General features: G+C 30.3%; 1 protein-coding gene across 3 annotated transcripts in view; it reads left to right on the plus strand.

The window, feature by feature from the left end:
• LOC106868012 (dual specificity mitogen-activated protein kinase kinase 7) overlaps positions 1 to 19,678 on the plus strand; it is an 83,357-nt gene that overhangs the window by 27,541 nt on the left and 36,138 nt on the right. For 2 of the 3 annotated variants that reach the window (XM_052970138.2, XM_052970142.2), the window contains one exon: positions 5,370 to 5,411. The exons of the other annotated variant lie outside the window; for it this stretch is intronic. In XM_052970138.2, coding sequence (XP_052826098.1) covers positions 5,370 to 5,411 — 42 coding nt within the window. The remainder of the gene's footprint in view (positions 1 to 5,369; positions 5,412 to 19,678) is intronic. 3 annotated transcript variants of the gene reach the window in all.

Below are 19,678 nucleotides of genomic sequence, written 5' to 3' on the forward strand. Positions count from 1 at the left end.
ATCAGATTGGAGCCTGGTGTAGCCATCTGGTTTTCACCAGTCCTCAGTCAAATCTTCCAATCCATGCTAGCATGGAAAGCAGACGTTAGAAGATGATAATGATGATGATATATATACATACATTTATATATGCTAAAGTGATGTGTGTGTGTGTGTACATCTCCAGAAGCCAACTGGCTCTCTTACTTGATATTATAAAGGATATGATAAAGATCTTTCCTGAATCATATAGACTCGTAGGGCTGGTTTCTGTGGTGTGTAGCTTAGTGGTTAGTGTGTTGAACTCATGGTTGTAAGATTGTGGTTTTGATTCCTGAACTGAGTGATGCATTGTGTTCTTGAACAAAACACTTCATTTCATGTTGCTCTAGTCCATTCAGCTATCAAAAATGAGTAATCCTGCGACAGACTGGTGCCTCATTCAAGTAATATGGAAAAAATTACTTTGTGGCTCAAACTCTGTAGACTAATCTGTCCCACAATACGATGGTTGTTTTCACACCACATGGAATATAGAAGTGGGGTGTGAAACTGATTACCAAACCCAAACCATTTGGTAATATGCCTTGCTTTTCAGCACACTTTCAAATTGTGTGTGTATCTCCTTTCATATGAAGCAAGAAGGTACTCAATTTCTTTGTTAAGCATATTCCATTCACAAGCTATTTGCTCAAAGTACTATGCAGGTGGGATTGAATCTGGAGCCACACAGCTGTGGAGTGAACTTCTTAACTACATGGCCATGTCTGGTTTTATTTTTTAGCATAGTGTATTGATTTTTAAATGACCCATGTTATTCTCATGAATCACAAAGGTAAAAGTGTTGTACTTCTCAGAAGATGGAACTCGTGTATTCAAAAATTTTGATGTTTAAGATCCTTAATTGTGATAATGTAAGATAGCTAATTTATTGTCAGTAATTGATGCAGTAGCTTGGAAAACAGTAAAAAATTGTAAAAGAACTCAGTATGAACATGACTAACACTGTTTGATCTAATGGTTACTTTTAGAGCAGTACCATAAATTCACTACTTTTAGTTATATCACAGTGAATGAGAGTATAATAGATGTTATGGGATTACTATTAGACTTATTACACATGTTTTATATTACTATGACACACTACAAACAGACTGGTGAAGGGAGTAAAAGTATTGAATTCCTCATTTATATTGAAGATTCTGGAGCTTCAGTGGAATACTGTAAGCATGCTTTAGTTTAATTCAGGAAATTTGGACATTATTTTAAGAAGAGTCCGTCTCATTTAAATGATTGTATGCTATGTATATAATCAAAAAAATCAAGTGATTTATAAAGAAGATAATTACTAAAATAGCACTTTGTAGGTTACTTTTGGGCTGATGTTTCACTGTTCAGTTTCAACTTGGAGCAATATCATTATTAAGTTTGCAGGCTTTGAATGCTCAATACATATATGAGAGATTTGAGTATGTATAAATGTAATAAATTTACAATAAATACATTCATAAAAAATTATTTAATGATTTTTACAGATATGCATTGCATGCAAAATATATCTTGAACGTACCCATCTAAAGAGTTCAGTCATATTCCTAGGCGATGTATGTTTATTAGTGAACTTTGACAAGAAATTTAATTATAAACTTATGTATTTGAACAGATAATGCAGTGTCATTAATATCACCATAGCTTCATTTTATAGTACATGTATGATCTAGTTACAAGACACTTTCCTTTTCATGCTCTTAGATGTCATTACTAGATTTGTAAAAGTTGATTTGAGTATCTGCTCTCATTTTGTGTAGATGTTTATATTGAGTTTTGATGGTTGTAATCTAGTGTTTTTTTTTTTTAAATCATATATTACAATGTCAAAGGTATGATGTGCAAGATTAAATAAAAACTACAGCAGAAATAAAATGGAGAAGAAATAGATTAAGAGCAGTTATGAAGAAATAGGTTAAGCACAATGAATGTACCAGTAATAACTGTTTCTACAATTACCATCTCTTATTTTTATCTGTATGTTCATTTTGTTTGATATATTTTTTGAAACAAAACTGATGGTTTCTTTGTTCAATTACTATCTTTAAATCTAATCTCAGTAAAGATTATACACTACAGAATGCAGTGGTTTAATAGGCTGAAGAAAGTATATGCTCTAAAAATTCTTTGAAAAACTTCTCTGCAGATTATATACATTTCAAACAATTAATGGTGTTGATATGAGAAAGTATGTTTCTAGATATATTTCAACGACTTTACTCATTAGTTTTATTTTTATATCTTAATAGTCACAAGAGATTGATCCTTAATTCTTCAATTTATTATTTGATTAATGTGATATTTTTTTTAAGATAATCATTTTATCACATCGCAATCTTATTTTTTTATTTTTTCATTCAGTTCATTCAAGTGTAAAATCTTGTTTCTAACCTATAAGATCTATTTGCTCTATTATTTTCCTTTTCATCAATATCTTACAGTTCGTTTTTTTCATCCTTGCAGTCATTCATCATGTGAATACTAAATACAAAATAGACTAGGTCATTTAATATGTGTGACTGCAGATCTAGTGAGATATAAAAAGAAACAGTTATTTGCATAGATTCTTTCTTAAAAATAAATCTAAAGAAAGAAAATCACAAAACTGTAAACATTTTGTATTTATATTAATTAGGTTATACTTGATTTACTACTAGGTTATTTTATGTGTTGAGTGTTGTCAGCTTCTACTTTTAAATGGCACTTATCTTTTTATTTTAATATCCTTATTGTTTTAGTTATCGATTAGAAAATACTTGCTGAAGTTTGTTTTTCTTGTTTCTTTATCTAGTTCTTGATGATATTCTAGAAAATATGATTAGAATATAATGTTGTGAATAACACTTCTTACAAACAAAAGCTTCTTTTAACAGTCTTTGAAAATTGAAAATTCATATCTAAACTGACATAGGTTTTATGTTTCTGCCAAGTGTGAGAATCATGTCTTTTAAAAACAATAAACTCTAAAGTTTTTGATAGAAAGAATTCATAACTCTGTTATATTAGTTCTTTTTTCTTTTTTCTTTGAAACCCTACAGCTGATTATGTGTTTGGCTAACAATCTTTACTATCAATGCTTCAAAAATTTCTGTCTTAATGCTATATTACACATTTACAAATACTTTGCTGCTTTTCCAAGTTGTTGGGTACCACTGTTGATTGAAAGTATGCTATGTCTTTATTTATTTATTTTAATTTCTGTTTCAGTTTTTGTATTTTGCAAGTAAACTTTTGAGTGTTGTTCCATTGTTGGCTGGCTTAACAAACACTACAATAGTGGCTGCAACAAAATTGTACTTGTCTTTGCTAAATTACTGAAATATATATTATTAACTTTATTTATTTACTGAAATTAAGCTACATTAAGTCTAGTTTGCACTTGGATGTTCCATGTGCTGATAATATCCTGTATGGCCTTTAATCGGGGAAAGATTATTTGAAAGAAATTTGTTTAGTGCTTTTTAACAAAGAAAATTGCGTTAAACTTAGAATATAATTACCACTTACAGATGTATAATTTATCATGAGCTAAAGATTATTGTTATTTATATGAATGAAATAAGCTCCAGTAGTTTCTGCAAAATATTCCAAATGTTCTTAATTCATATTTACAAGATATTAATATAGAATTAAAAATATTGAAGCCACATCTTCAACTAATTGATACTGGTTTCAAAATTCTATTCTACTTTTAGCTACTATCCTTCACCCCTCCTGGTAAACACCAAATTTCTTTATCTTTGTAAAGAGATAGAGCTGATTGACTATAAAGCTTATTGCAGATTTTTAATAACTGATGAATGGAGGGGGCAGAAAGGCAAAGTTGGTCATTGAAAAATTTGATTAGATAAGTAAGAAACTTCTAACTTCTCACAAAGCATTTCCTGATTATTGTTTTAGTTAATAAATAATAAAATGGTTACATGTTATTTCTGTAACAAATTATTTGATCTATCAGAGGTGTTCAAAAATACTCACTTTGAATAAGTGGATATGATATAGGTTTCGTCCTAGATAAAATTATCTTAACAATCATAATCTTGCTTTTATTCTCACTCTTGAACTTTCATTCATGAACATTATGAAATTTCATTAAATTAAGGTATTAAATTCAGTTTTCCTAGAAATTGATACCTTTCTCTAGACCTTTTCACCATAAGTTTTATTTCATTTTAGTAATGAAGTTAATTTTAAACATTAAGTAAAATACAGAAATAGATTTATTTCTCAAACGCGTGATAATGCTATAAATAGCGTGATCATTATTAATGGTAAAACACTTGACATGTAATCACAGAGATGTGAGTTCGAGTCTCATGGCTGGCCGGCAACGTATTTTTCTGCATTATATGGATAATTTATCCTGATCACGCTATATATAGCATTATCACGCATTTGAGAAATAAATTTATTTCTGTATCTTACAATACATCTCAATGCTTCTAAAGAAAAAAAAAACAAGCTTTGTTTACTTTCATCGTAAAGTTGAATTAAGTAAAATATTTCTCAATATATATATACTGAATTTACATATAGTTGTTTATTTAGAGAAACCATAATGTAGAAAAATTTGGAAGAAAATTAGAAAAATAAATATGAAAGTTTTAACAATTACTTTAAGAGACTTGAAAACTTATACATCATTAAATAAAAAGCATTAGAAAATGTGTGTTGAATAAATTTGATGGCCCAATGGAATAAATTTTAGTTATAATGATTGTCGACATATATAAATATATATAGCGCAGTAATGTCTTTGCTTAATTTTTGGTGAAACTACAATTCTGATTTAGCACTTCAGTACACATGCACATACTCTCCCTCTCTTTCTCACACACACACGTGTGCGCGTGCGTGCACACACACACACACACACACACATTAATTTCAAATATCAGAAATAAGAACCAAATATATTTTTTTAATTATTTTGCATTTATTCATTGTTTTCTGCATTACATTTTTGCTTATATCATTCTTTAAACATGTTTTAGTTTGTATGATATTATATTTATATATGTTTGTGATATATTGTTACAAGCATACAACTAATGTATGCTTTCTTTATATATATATATATATATATATATATATATATATATATATATATATATATATATATATGTACATGTAATGCATGAAACTTTGAAGTTCATTGTTTGCCTTACATTTTAACATTTACAAATATTTTGCTTTAGAAATATTTACAAATATTTTAAACAATATACAGCAAGCATACACAAGTTTTGCTAGCCTCCAATGTATTTTCCTTCAGATTACATGACCTGGGCTGTATTGTGAGTGCTGCCAGTTTTCTAGTTTTGACATAATAATATTTTCAGGTTTGGATTGGCCTCTCAAATTTTTTGGATATGCAGATGCCTGTAAGACCGTTTTCTATATTCCTAATACTCCTTCCTCTCTTCTGTCTTTAGATCTCTCTTTAGCCTTGTCTTGTCTGTATGCTGTTTTGGATGGAATAGATTCTTAGAGTAACTGTTAACCAAACAGACTTCTTCAATAATTATTATTTCTTTTTTTTTTTTTTTGTCTCACATTTTTAATTGATAATGCAAAGTTATTGTATTTGACTTTGAAAATGATATTTACATATATATATATATATGTCTAATTTCTTTTCTGTTTCTCTCATATAACAATGCATCATGTAAATGTTGTCCGAATTTACTTGGTCACCTTCATTATATATAATATATGCAAAATCTCTATATTTACATATATATTTGTATATATGTATATATGTGTGTTGTGTATCTCTTAAATTTTCTATTATTATATCATGTATATTTTCTCAGTATCTTTACTAATAATTCATGAGTAATTCTATGCTTAATAAGGAGATTTAAAGAAAAAAACAGGGAAAAAAATGCTAGTATCATTTTGCTAATCTTAAAGAAAGTATGATATTAAAACTAACAAGCTTTTGCATGCTATAACTTCCAGCTTATATCACCATTCTTCTCATATTAGATGTTTACTTCAATTTTTTTTTTTTCATTTTATATTTTGTACATTTTTACATCTTATAGAAGGATTAATAAATAATCTGATGATACTCAAAAATATTTTCCAAATTAAAACCAAACTGTAAAATTACGTTTTTTTATTAATCTCAAAGTTATGGATTAAGTTAATAATAATTGACTTGTTCCAGATAAAAAAAAGGTCTACTTAATATTTTTAGAAAGTTAAAAAATTTTAAGTTATATGAAAATATCTTTGTGGTAGAATAATTTAATTTGTATTGATCTTCTAGATAGATATCACTGTTTAAAGGGAGGAAATTTTGGGATATTAACGATTTTTGAGATTAGAACAGTAAATGTGATCTTGTTAGGGTTCTACCTTTTTACTTTCTTTCATCATGATGTTCCTTGTCTCAGAGTTGTTTAACTAAAAAAAGAAACAAAATATAAAACATATGCTATATCTAGTTGCTTTGTGTTAGAGTGATAAAACATTGTCCGATGATTCACATTGGTCATGTATGTTGTATTCTTTAAATAAGTATAAAAGTATGTTAATTTGATTACATACAGAGGAGCTGGAGTCAAAGATTTGGTGTACTGACTCCACAGCCTTGGTTTTAGAAAATAACAAACTTAGGAAAATTTCAAAATGTCTAAAAAGCCCTGAAAACTTGTTTTAACTATTTTATTTAAATTTTTCTATATTTATGAGTGGGACTGTTTATTTGATAGTTATTACTTCATAACTGGATACTCTTCCCGATTTTAAACTCCTGTTTGTGAAGTTGTCAGTCAATCTGGAGCAAACACAATTTAATTCATTGTTCTTGGGCATAACACAAGTTCAGTGGTTCTTAGCCTGTGATCCACGGATCCCTGGTGGTCTGCAAAGGTATACAGGGTGTCTAGGAACTAAATTCAAAATTTTATATATATATATATATATATATATATATACACACACACATAAGGATAAGCATATTAAAAGGGGTCCATGGGAAAGCTCATTTAAATAAAAGGGGTCCTTGGTAGTGAATAGGCATATGAGTGGCTGTGTGGTAAGTAGCTTGCTGACGAACCACATGGTTCTGGGTTCAGTCCCACTGCTTGGCAGCTTGAGCAAGTGTCTTCTACTATAGCTTCGGGCCAACCAAAGCCTTGTGAGTGGATTTGGTAGACGGAAACTTAAAGAAGACCATCGCATATATATGTATGTGTGTCTGTTTTGTCCCCCCAACATCGCTTGACAACCGATGCTGGTGTGTTTACGTCCCCGTAACTAGCGGTTCGGCAAAAGTGACCGATAGAATAAGTACTAGGCTTACAAAAAATAAGTCCTGGGGTCGATTTGCTTGACTAAAGGTGGTGCTCCAGCACGGTCACAGTCAAATGACTGAAACAAGTAAAAGAGTAACCACTGATGTAGTCAGTAGTCTCCATTGCTTCACACCTTGCTGAGGTATTGAGATAAGACAATGAAGAAGGTCATATTCTTTGCTTAAGCTGTTTTATAGAACATTTCTGATTAAGTCAACATGGAGACCTCTATGCAGTTACTGAATTTGCAAGAAATTGCAACCAAATTTCCCTCAAATGTCACTCTACTGTTTTTAACAAACAGGGACACATTTGTGTATTCTTACAGGATGGTTATGACTGGAATCCCTTTGATTTTAGGTTGCTTGATCAGTATTGTTAGCCTGTGACTAAACAATATTCTTGGTATAAAGGAAATGATGGAAATAAATATGAAATAATATTTTGATCTTAAAGAAATGTAGGAAAGAATCGTAATGGAGATTTAACCTAATTTTCACTATTTACATTCCTCTTTTTTAGGTTTCTTTGTGAAATAGGTTATTTTGTGTTGGAGATTTCTTTGTGAAGTTGTCATATGAAGTATTTCTGAGTAATTGCTGGGAGGTTAGTTTAAAAAATAATTACTAATTAGTCTGAGAATAAGAACCAGTGACCATAGTCTTTCAAGGATGATACCGTTCATGCTCAACTTGAATTTCTGTGTTGAAAATATTGAGAGACCAGGAAATCCAGGGCACTGGTAGGACATGTAATTGAACAAATTATTTAGTGTGGTATTTAGCACAGTGGCAAATATAGTAACGACAACAGGAGGAATGGAAGTGCATTAGAAGTGGTATTTTGAGGCTTGAATTTGTAGAGGTTCAGAGTTTTAATTGTGTATCATTTATTATGTTCATTGAAAACGTAGTGCCAAGCTGTTTCTATGGCTATTGTGAGTCTGATGAAGCCTACAGAGGTACAAAACATAATGTTGACTTGAATGCTCAGCAAAAAGATGCTTTGAGCATTGTGTTACGATTTTCTTTCTGTTAAATAAGTAAAAAGTTCAGAAGAAAATCACAATTTTTATAACCAATTACATTATTCATATTGCTCTTGAACTACAATCTGTTAAAAATATCAAAGTTTTAAAATGTAATTCTTGACTTAATCTAAATAGCAATTTATTTATGTATGAGTGAAGCAATAGTTTTAGTGGTACTATATTTATATTTGAGAAAAGACATATTCATAATGACTATATTTATATGTGATTAAAAAACACACTTGTAACAGTAATATCGTTTTGATTGCTCTGCTGCTATTAATGGCAGTATATATATATATAAATAGTGTGATAATATTAAATACTTAAGGAAAGGTTTTCTTAAAAGCTATGAGATAGTAATATAGCTTTGCCACAATTAGTCTATGATTTAGTTATTTTGATCTACTTACAAAAATAAATTAGAGGATTTTTAAACTCTAGATCAGACATGGGAAACCTGTGGCCTATGAGATTTTCTGAATGGTACACCAAACAAAAAATTACTTTTAATCATTTTAATAGTGTGGCTCACCTAATGATGAGCAATGTTTCATGTAGCACCCTTCTCTTAAAAAGATTTTTCATACCTATTCTAGATCTTACAGCATGTCTAAGTTCTACCAGAACAGAATTGTTATGGTTGTGATATAGAATATAATTGTTCAGTAGAATGGTAAATTTCATTTTTGGTTTCTAAACACACTGTTTCTGTCAGAATATTCCCTGTTTACATGTTTCCTGTATTCAGCAAAAGTGAAACATTTCCTTGTCCACCATATTGTAAATTTGTTGATTGTTTACAAGTTCAATCCTGTTCTTATATGTACAACACCAGTTGAGAACAGAAGCCCTTACTGATTGAAAAATAGTGTAAATATGTTAATATGATATGAAGCAGCATTTTCTAAATAGGGTTAGTCCTTAACCTCAAGTTCCTCAAAAGGCCACTAGAGTTTCCGTGAGAAAAAGTGACAGACTAATTATATGGAGATGTATTTTTTAAAATCATTTTTGTGTTTAATTCCACTTTTATGATTTTATTCTATATGCATTGCATATTCCTTAAGATAGAGAAATTTTGTCATCTGAATTTATTAAGGAAACCCTATGGGTAAAATGACTCCTTAATGGGAAATTGTAGGAGGATTTGGTCTAAATATTACAGGTTTATACCTGCCAAACATTTCAAAAGAGCTTTATAATTTGTTTAATCTCTTATAAAATAAGTTTATGAAAGGAATTTTATGCAAAGGTTCCCTGAGACCTGGAATGTATTGCAAAGTTTCTATAAGAGTGGAAAGGGATTGGGAAACACTGACATAAAGGATAAGGTTAAAACTTCAATCAGCTATTACTACTCAAGTAATAACTATTTCCAGAAATATAGAAATAAAAATTTATGCCCAAATTTTTTCCTCTAAACTCTAAGTAAAAAATATTCACCAATAACAAGATCAACACAGCTCTATAATCCAACTATTTTTTTTATAGGTGTCAATTGATTACTCCAAAATTGTTATTGATTAATTTTTTACATTTCCTGCAATTCATAAAATTATTTTAATTGTACACATACATTATAGATTATAGAAAAATAAAGAGAGCTACTTTCTTTTTGACAATCAAAATGTCCTAGCATTCTATTGTAATCTTGTTTTTGTTCTAATGTAAACTTTTGATGAATATCTTGTACAAAAAAGAAAAAAAAATTCCCAAATGGATGTGTTTACTGTTTTCTTGTTTCTTCCTTTCTTTTTCTTATATATGTTCATATGTTGTGTTGAAATCATGTTTTCATATCTTCAACTCTTATCATTCTGAGAGAAAGTGGTTATATCCTTTCATTGACTTAATAAGAAAATTAGCTTCATTTTTATTTTAACTTGTCTGAATTTCTATGAATATGAAAAAAAAGAAGATAGATTATTTTAGAAGGAAATGAAACAAATTAGGAAATTTATTTTATTTTTTTTAAAGTTGATTTAATTTCTTAAATTGAATTTTAAGAATTTATTGTATGGGACTATATTTATTTTTTGTTTGATAATATAGTGTAAAGTAGTTATTAATGTTCATTATTAGTGTAGCTTAATTGTTAGGTTATCATGGAGGGTTTACACTAAGTTCTCTTAAAAATCCTGTTTATTACCAAAATAATTAAGTTGTAACTCTAAAATTTTGTGAATTGAATCTGAATCTATTCAAACATGTTGACTGATATCAAACATAAGTTATTGAATGTTTTCGAATACTAACATTAATGTAAAAGATAAATTCAAATTATGATAAAATCAAGTTATAGAGGGATATGAGAATGATTTAGATGAAGCTATGCCAATTTTGTCATCATTAAGACTATGGTTCAAAGCCATTGTTCCATTTAGCTGAAACTGGAATACATATCCTTTTCAGCTGTCCTTGTCAGTTGTCGCTTCATTTCATAATACCCTTTGGCTTATAAAATTTTCACCTTTAGTTTTTTTCAACTATGTATTTTTCAGCTATGTATTTTATTCAAACTGTCATTCAAATTATTTACTTGTCATAACCTTTTTAATTCACATCATTGACAATGCTTTTTATATCCTTTACTTATTCTCTATATCTCTATTAGACATAAATTCTATTTTGGCAATTATTACTACTTTTACCATTCTCTGGTTATATTTTAATGTCTTACACCAGCTCACTTCTGACTGAAAAGTTAATTTGTTTTAGATAAATATTTCTTTAGTTATCTATAAGCTCTGTACTTTCTTAATTTTTTTTACTAACATTGGAATCTGTCCAGTCTATAGCATATGTTAAATTACTTTCTCCCAGTGAAAACCTTAGCATTAAGTTTAAGCTACTGTGTTTGTTATTTGTATGTTTATTTTCTCAGTAAACTTCATGTATCTTTTCTTAATAAAATTCAAGTCTCTAAGATTTTCTATAACACACACACACACACACACACACACACACACACACACACATATTAGGAAATAAAATTCATATTTCGAATAAACTAATCATTGCTAAACCAAATTAGCCAAATTATTAATGAACTATTATAGCTGCAGATTATCCTTCTCATCTTTATATTATAAATTAATGACACCTCATACTACTACTTCTCCACATTGAGAGGTCACAGCTCTTTTATTTTGAACATGTGATTCTTGAAGCTGAGCCTACTGCCAGGAGACCTAGGGATACACCAAGACTGAGATGATTGGATGATATCTGTAGTCTCAGCTGGAAAGCCTAATGAAGGTTACTTCTGATAGGACTCTATGGAGGAGATGCTTGACCCCTATGACCCTCCCAGAAATAGTGGGCAGAAAAGTTGAATGACAGAAGCATATATAGAAGTATTATATATGATCGGGAAGATTATCTCAGAAATGTATAACTTCAATTTCCATAATTACTAGAAGAGTACACTGCAGAAATTAAAAACCTATGTGCCTAAATGAATGTTACTATATTTAGTTTTAGCTTTCGACAATGGCTTCAAACCCTTTTGTTTATCAGGGTCAATAAAATAAGTACTAGTAATATAATGAGTTAAGTCAATAACTGAACCCATTCATGAAATTATTCGAGTTGTCAACAATTAATAACAAAATAGCTATTTATATACCATTTTATTTCATTTACTTTATAATTAAAAAAAAAAAAAAAAAAAAAAAAAAAAAATTCAAACATTTTATGCATTGTTTTGGCTGGTTTTGTTTCCAGTTTGATGGAAATTTATTTATATTACTTAAAATTTTATATTTCTTCAATCATATTTGTTACAGTTTGCTAAGAGTTGATTTTTTTCTTTTTTTTTCCCTATATTTCTTTTTATCATCGTATTGTGCTGTTTGTGTGTTAGTGACTTCTATCTCCATTATGTATTTGTTAATTAGCTTTCTCTGTCTTAATTACTTGCAATACTATTTGGTTCAGTTTAATAAACTATTTCATGGGTAAAACAACAAAAAGATTTTTTTTTTTCTGTAATTTATTTTCATATATTCGATTTTTATTTCTTTCTCTCTTTTTGAATTCATGTTGTAAAATTGTATTTTTACTTTCTGATCACATCAACTCAATTATAGAAAATATTTTTGAAGAAGTACTTTGGATACATTCTGTTTGCCTTGGTTTGTTTTCATGGTAAAACATAATATTGGCTGTAAGAAATGGAATTTGTCATTTTATTTTTATGTCTGGGTTTCTAATTTTCTATATTTGTTATGCAGTTTATTTTAGCTTGTCTTCTTTATGTTGTGTTTTTTTTTTCTTTATCATTCGATGTTGTAAAGCTTGCAGAATTTTAAGTTTTGTGTTGTTATGATTATTATTTGTCAGTGATATTTTTTCCTTCTTTGTTTTTGGTATGGATAGGGGGTTGTTGTTACTACTTATGCAGACATAGTATTCATTGTATTAGATATATTTATTACATTCAGGATTTCCTGTCTGAGTTTTAGATTATTAAACCTGGTTCTTCTTATTTCAAACTAATACAATCTGGATGTTTTTCTTATCAGTTCTGAGTGACTTTTCTATGCTTTATTGATTGCAGAAACCCCCCTTCCCTCCCAATAACATAATAGCTTATAGTAAGTCAACAAGTGTACTTTGATAAGCTAGACAAGTTGGTATTAATAGCAAACAGTCAGTTATTACAAAGTAAAAAATAAATTAATAAATGAAATAAAATAAAATGTATGCATTTTGTATATGTACTTGCACTTTTGTATGTGTGATAGTGAGAAAATTTTATCCAAATATTTTCAATTGTTTATGAAATAGAAATTGTTTATCTTGCTGCTCTCAGATTTATATTTGTATCTTTTATTCATTTACACTAGAATTTATTTCTAACTTAGGTAGAAATCCTTGAATTTAAAGGGAATTGGTGTAGTTGTTTATATTAACCCTGTACTGGTACCTTATTTTATCAACCACTTGAAGAATGAAAAGCAAAGTCAACTCTCAATCAACTAATATTGACAATCTTTTCATCCAGTTTCAAGATATTGTTGTTCTAATTTTCAATTAACCCCAAATAACATTTTTCAGAATTTGCTGTGATATAGAGAAAGAATACATCAGAAGCTTACTATAGTTTATAAACTATCACTGTAGGTTGTAGTTTATATAACTATTCTCTGCAGTTGTATATAACTGGTTCAAAACTTAAAGTTGTCAATGTTATTGCCAAATTATTATGAAATGTATCATTTTAAAGATGAATTTAAAAGTCACTTTGGTTCTTATTTCAAATTTTTTTTAAAAAGTCCTCTTATCAATTTATTGAAGAACATTAGATGAAAAGTTTATATTAAAATTCATCTGTATGCTTGGACAATGATTAAATCAGACATTTTGTCATGAAATAGCTAATTTTAGCCACAAACCAAATGAGGGGGTGGGTTCTAAACAAACGTTCAATATGCTAGAATAAGCAATCAAATCTCCTTCAAAGTTCATCTTGCTCTCTTAAAAATGGATAAATATATTTTCTTAGAGTTGAGCTGAGGCTACACAACGATGACAATCCTTAATTAGAGGCACATTAAATTTATTAATAATTTATGCATTATAAAACCATATATTAAACTGTACTGTTTATTTATATTTCACTTCTGCAATGTGGACTCTAAATCAGATATTTTTTTTCAATCACTGTGTCATGGCACACTTGGGAGCTGTGTATGGTCTAGGTGTGCCACAGTTTTTGAGTGAGTAAAAAAATATGAGGATATTAAGGAAATTTGAGTATTATTAATGCACGCGTGCACACACACACACACACACACACACACACACACACACACACATATTGTCTACGTCTGTACCTCAATACCCGATTTGTTATGCCTTCTTCTACTCATCTACCTAACACCTATCCCTCCATCACTCTTCTAACTATAGTACTATTTACACAGCTGCTGTAATTATATGAAAACAGAATTGCATTTATTTTGTCCCCACTTTTGTGCTACTGGTTATTTCTCTCTTTGGAATTACTTCTCTTGTCATCTGTCCACCATTCTCAGTATCATCTCTTTCCACAGTATTTTCTACTGAATACCTTTTTCTTCCTTAAACATCATCTTATATCTGCTATCACCCACCTCACTTTTCTTTGTCATACACTATATCCATCCCTGTGCACTCTTGACCTCTGACTCTGTCACTATACACCCCCACTCACCTCCTGGAACACTTCATATCCTCTCTCTATTTCACATCTATTTATAGTTTTATTTTACTGTTGGTCTCTACCATTGCACTGCTGCTGCTTATCACTCACTCTTATTTTCCTTTACTTTTGCTGCTTATTCTCTCCATCAACAGAGATTCATCTTTGATGTCTCTACCCATGTTCACCGTTCACTACATTCATTCTATCCTCTGCTCCTATTCTCTACTACGTCCACCTTCTTGTAACTTGAGGGTATGTCTTGACATCTTATCTCTACCATACTTTCTCCTTTTCTTGCTGGTGTAGCCATGTATCTTTTCTACAGCAAGGTGCCTATTCCTGCTCCTCTATCATAATTTAGCCTTTCAACAACTGGCACTAGACCACATCTCTCATCATTGCTTCTTGACTCATTTGAGGGATTTTGTCTTGTGTGTTACTTTATGACCTCACTCATGCTAGTGTCATAGACAGACCGTCTAGTACATTCTGTAAAGTGGTTAGTATTAGGAAGAGCACATAGCCCTAGAAACCTTGCTGAAGCAGACTTTGAGTTCAGCACAGTCCTCTGGCTTGTCAAACCGTGTCAAACCATCCAATCCATGCTAGCATGGAACACAAACAAAGATGTTAAATGATAATGCTGATATTCTCTCTATCTCTCTCTCTCTCTCTCTCTCTCTCTCTCTCTCTAATATATATATATATATATATATATATATATATATATATACACACACACGCACGCACGAACACACACACACACACACACACACACACACACACACACACACACACAATAAAGCTTTTATAATGCTGATGATGTACTGCTACACTTTTAGTACTTTATTCATTGTCCCATGAATTGATAAAAGTTGAAATTTGCAGCTCTAAACAATTCTTTTAATCTTTACCGGAAGATCTAGATCAATTGATTGCTTCCTTCTCTTTTCTCACCAAAACTACTCTATGGTAATACATCTTCTGGACAGTCCTCCTTCATCTGCTAACATCCATAGACTTATTATTACATACAGACTTTTATGTCGAAGGCTGCAGTCCTTTGGAAAACTTTCCCTTCTGTTATATTCCTGTTATACTCTGAATTCTTTGAATTCAGCTGTAACTCCACCATTTTAGTAACCTCTTTAATTTCTCTGAAAATATACTTTAATTCTGGCTATGCATTTCATGTTTCAAGTACTCTTTGTGATATAGAAAATTATTGTTAGATTAAAGAACTTTGAAATTTTATTGGTAAAGTATTTTTTTCTTTCCTCAAAACATGTTAACTAGGATATTAAACTGACGTACTTTCATATGATCGTAGTTGATTGTAATGTCTGTATATAGATAGCAGAAATTTATTATGAAAATATTGCTATGATCTTGCAGTTTACTAAGTATTTTTTGTCGAGTAATGCAGTAGGATTAACAGAGTTGATATATCAACAGCTGTGTTTTTAAAAATAGAAATCCTGTTGTGTCAGTAAAACATGGAATTGCCCTTTATCACTTCGTAGTTCATGCATGGTGAATTCTTTTCTTCTGTCAGGACTATTCTCATAATTGTATGTTTTTTATTTAAGTGTTATCAAACTTATTTTCAGTTTATATATTTATTTGTTTCTTTCAAATCACTGATGTAATGGTTAGATTACAATGTATCCATAAACTGGTTAGTTTAGTTACTGATTTAATATAAGGTCAAATTTTTCATATTGCTTTTGTTATGTTCATTAATGAATAACCACACCTAGATAGTCAACAGATTGTCAAAATACTGGTTCATAGATTAATTTCTATCCTGTTAGTATCCATAAGGAATATCAGGTCCATTTTGCTGAGTTAAAACCTAATGGGCTTCAGAAAGCAATAGGAAACCACAGCTATATTCAGCCTTAGATAAGAGGCAATTTTGTTTTTACTTGTCTTTTCATTAGATCCATGCACTACTTCTTTCTGATTACTGGCTGTGTATGGTTGCTACAGTTCATGAATAGGAATTTACTAGGAAGTTATCTTATCCAACATGAACATTCTGCATAGTAGCTTTAGACATTGTTTTTGGTCTTTCATATGCAAGCGTTTGTGTGTGTTACTATAAACATGGAGTGTGAGGTGAAACTTTCACTTGTGAATGTTTGTGTGTGTGTTAATGTATATTCCTTTGGGTCAAAACGAGTATCTATCTGTCTGTCAGTTTATATACCCACCTTCACTACCACCAACACAACCATTGCCATCACCTACTCATCAACTTCTTAATAACCAATAACAACAGCAACAAGTGTATGAAGAAGATAAGCAACTCTATCTAAAATAAAAGGCATTCACACAAGATAGTGTGGCATCTAGTGTATTTTGAAAGTTGAATGAAATGTCTTTGCTCTTAGGCCAATGAGGATTGATTTGAGACTAAGCAGCAGTAAAAATACAATTAACAAGAACAGTATGACTACTACCTCCACCACCATCAACACACCAATTTTTGAATAACCAACTGGCAGCATCAACAATAATAGTATCAGCCCAATAGCAATGTCTGTAGCTACATATGTTGTATGTCAGCACAATAATGTGAGTAGGTTGAGTGTTGAGATTTTATAGTTCAAGTGAGAAGTGTGAGGGGCAAAGTACCCATGAACTGGTAACCCATTAACAAACTGCAATCATACAGTATCTCCTCCCACCTCACTCCTACACTCTTTTATCCTTTAATTTCCATTCTTACATTCATAGGAACAAAACAATGAACTTTTCTCTCACAAAACAGTTCTTTTCTAGTACTGTTTTATTTGCTACATATTTATTGTGGATAATTATTGATTGTCACTGCTGTTGGATTTATTTACAATTCAAGATATCTAGAAAGAAGCCATCGAGTTGAACTATAGGTAGTAGTGTGCAAATGACTGTAAAAATATTACAGCAGATATTACTTTATTTGAAAAAAGGGTTGATGCAGAACAAAAAAAAAAACAGAGCCACATTGCAAAAACATTACAACTTGCTCTCTACAGTCGGAACAATAAATAACAAGAGAGACAAAAATTAAGTCAAGTGCTCAAGAAGTTAATCCATTAAATGCTTGGGCCTTATATTTTCATAGACATAAGGTGGTATTTAAAATGGAATGGCTCTTGGGTGTATGGATTGAGAATCTGATTTAATGTTATATACTGATAAACACAACAGTAATTAAAAAAATACAAACCAAAAGTCTTTATGACAAAGCATGGATGACTTAGAAGGCCTTTTTGAAGAGTGGTTTACAAATGTCTGCTGTAGAAAGGTTCAGTACTACTCATATTTTCAACAAAACATTGCTCCTTTCAGAGAACGCTCCAAACCTAAGAGTAGAATATATCCCCAAGAATACAATTTCTTTGCTCCAGCTTATGAATCAAGGTGTATTTGATTTAAGTATAGTATAAACCTATAGTCAAAGACTTCTGGAAGAAGTTTCAACTGTGGATGTTGTGGATAACATAGCTGAGTTATGGGATGAAGTGAAACCATCACCTTCGAATGATGCTTGGAAAAGTGTATGCCTAGACTGTATTTATGACTTATAAGTCTTCCGCAAGCAGAAAGACTACTCTAAATTCTTAAAGATATTGTAATACGTGTGAATGATGTAGGGTTGTAAGATGTGAAAATGCCATGTGTGATGATGTGGTTGTGTTGCTAGTGTCTCAAACTGAGAAAACAGATGCAAATATAAAAATTCCATCAACTCTAAGTTGACTACAAAGAATATTGCTAAAGAGTTAGTACTTATAAAAGTAAGTCTAAGTTTTTGCTAACGGCAACCCTAATTGTGAATGTAACAAAAAATCACAAGAGGAGTTTACTATGGACTCAGTTTCTACACAAAGAAGTGATGTGCCATAATCATTGAACAATTTCAAATAGGTTCTTCACTCATCAAACAAATGTTGATAGTGATGAAGATAGTGTTGTCAACCATTGCGGTTTATATGTGTGGCCTGTAAAGTGGCTCTCTGGCATTTCATTGACTACATCATTTATATAAGATTACTGCAGCTAATTAACAACTAATACTAGTTCAAAGTTAGTAACTATGTTAAGCTGTGTATTTGCTTTTATTTCTTCTTCTCAGTTGTAGAAATATGTTAAGAAATATCTTTCATGTCTAGCATCTCCTGACTTGAGTTAATTATAGAATTAATTTCTCCCTCTTGTCGCTTGTCTTATATTCCTTTAAGAACAGGCATTAAAAATCAATAGTTAAATAAATGCTGCAATAATATATGTACAGATGAAACTGATTTAGTTGTTCAAACTAATGAAGCTGGTCTGATTCAAGGCTGTTGTGTGATGTGGCAAGATATTTTTAGTGGTGTGTTTATATGAAACTAAGTGGATAGTCTACTTGATTAATACATGTAAACAGATGTCTGCATTGGCTTACATTTTTGCTGCTGCTACTGTTTTCTTTTCTGTTTCATTATTTATTATTCTTCCCTACCATTGATATACAATCAACTAGTTAACTGATCAATAGATCAATAATCTAGGTAATTGCTATCATGTGTGGATGTATATCTATCTATCTATATACATACCAATATGTGATAGATTGTGTGGCCTTTATCAATTTCTACTTACGTTTGTTTTGTATTATTCTAAGTACAATTATTGCTTTGTTTTAACCCTTGGTATTGTTATATCCATAACTAATTTTGATTTTATAATTTGCTTTTAATGTATTTATTTTTGTTTAGTGATTACATTTAGTATCATAAAATTCTTTTATTTATAAAAAAAAAACCTTAAATTTCATTATCAACTCTTTGGCCTGTAGAAATCAGCCTTTGTATTGTACAGTCAGCCCCTTAACACTTTGAAGGTTAAACCTTGTGGCGTTTCTACATTTAAGATGAAGTAATTTTTACAAACTAACAAAAAAACATAAGAGTGTTATTTAAAATTTTGTAAGAAAAATAAAATTTGCATCTAATGAATAAAAAAGTGTGTTTGTGTGTGTGCACTCACACAAAAGATTGCACTTGCATCTTTACTTCTCTCTGGCACAAAAATAGTTGACCAGTATATTGGACCATTTGTCTTATAAGAGTTTTTCTAAAGAAATCT

This window comes from Octopus bimaculoides, chromosome 1 (genome assembly GCF_046866305.1).
Source record: "Octopus bimaculoides isolate indiv1 chromosome 1, ASM4686630v1, whole genome shotgun sequence".
NCBI classification, from domain to species: domain Eukaryota; kingdom Metazoa; phylum Mollusca; class Cephalopoda; order Octopoda; family Octopodidae; genus Octopus; species Octopus bimaculoides.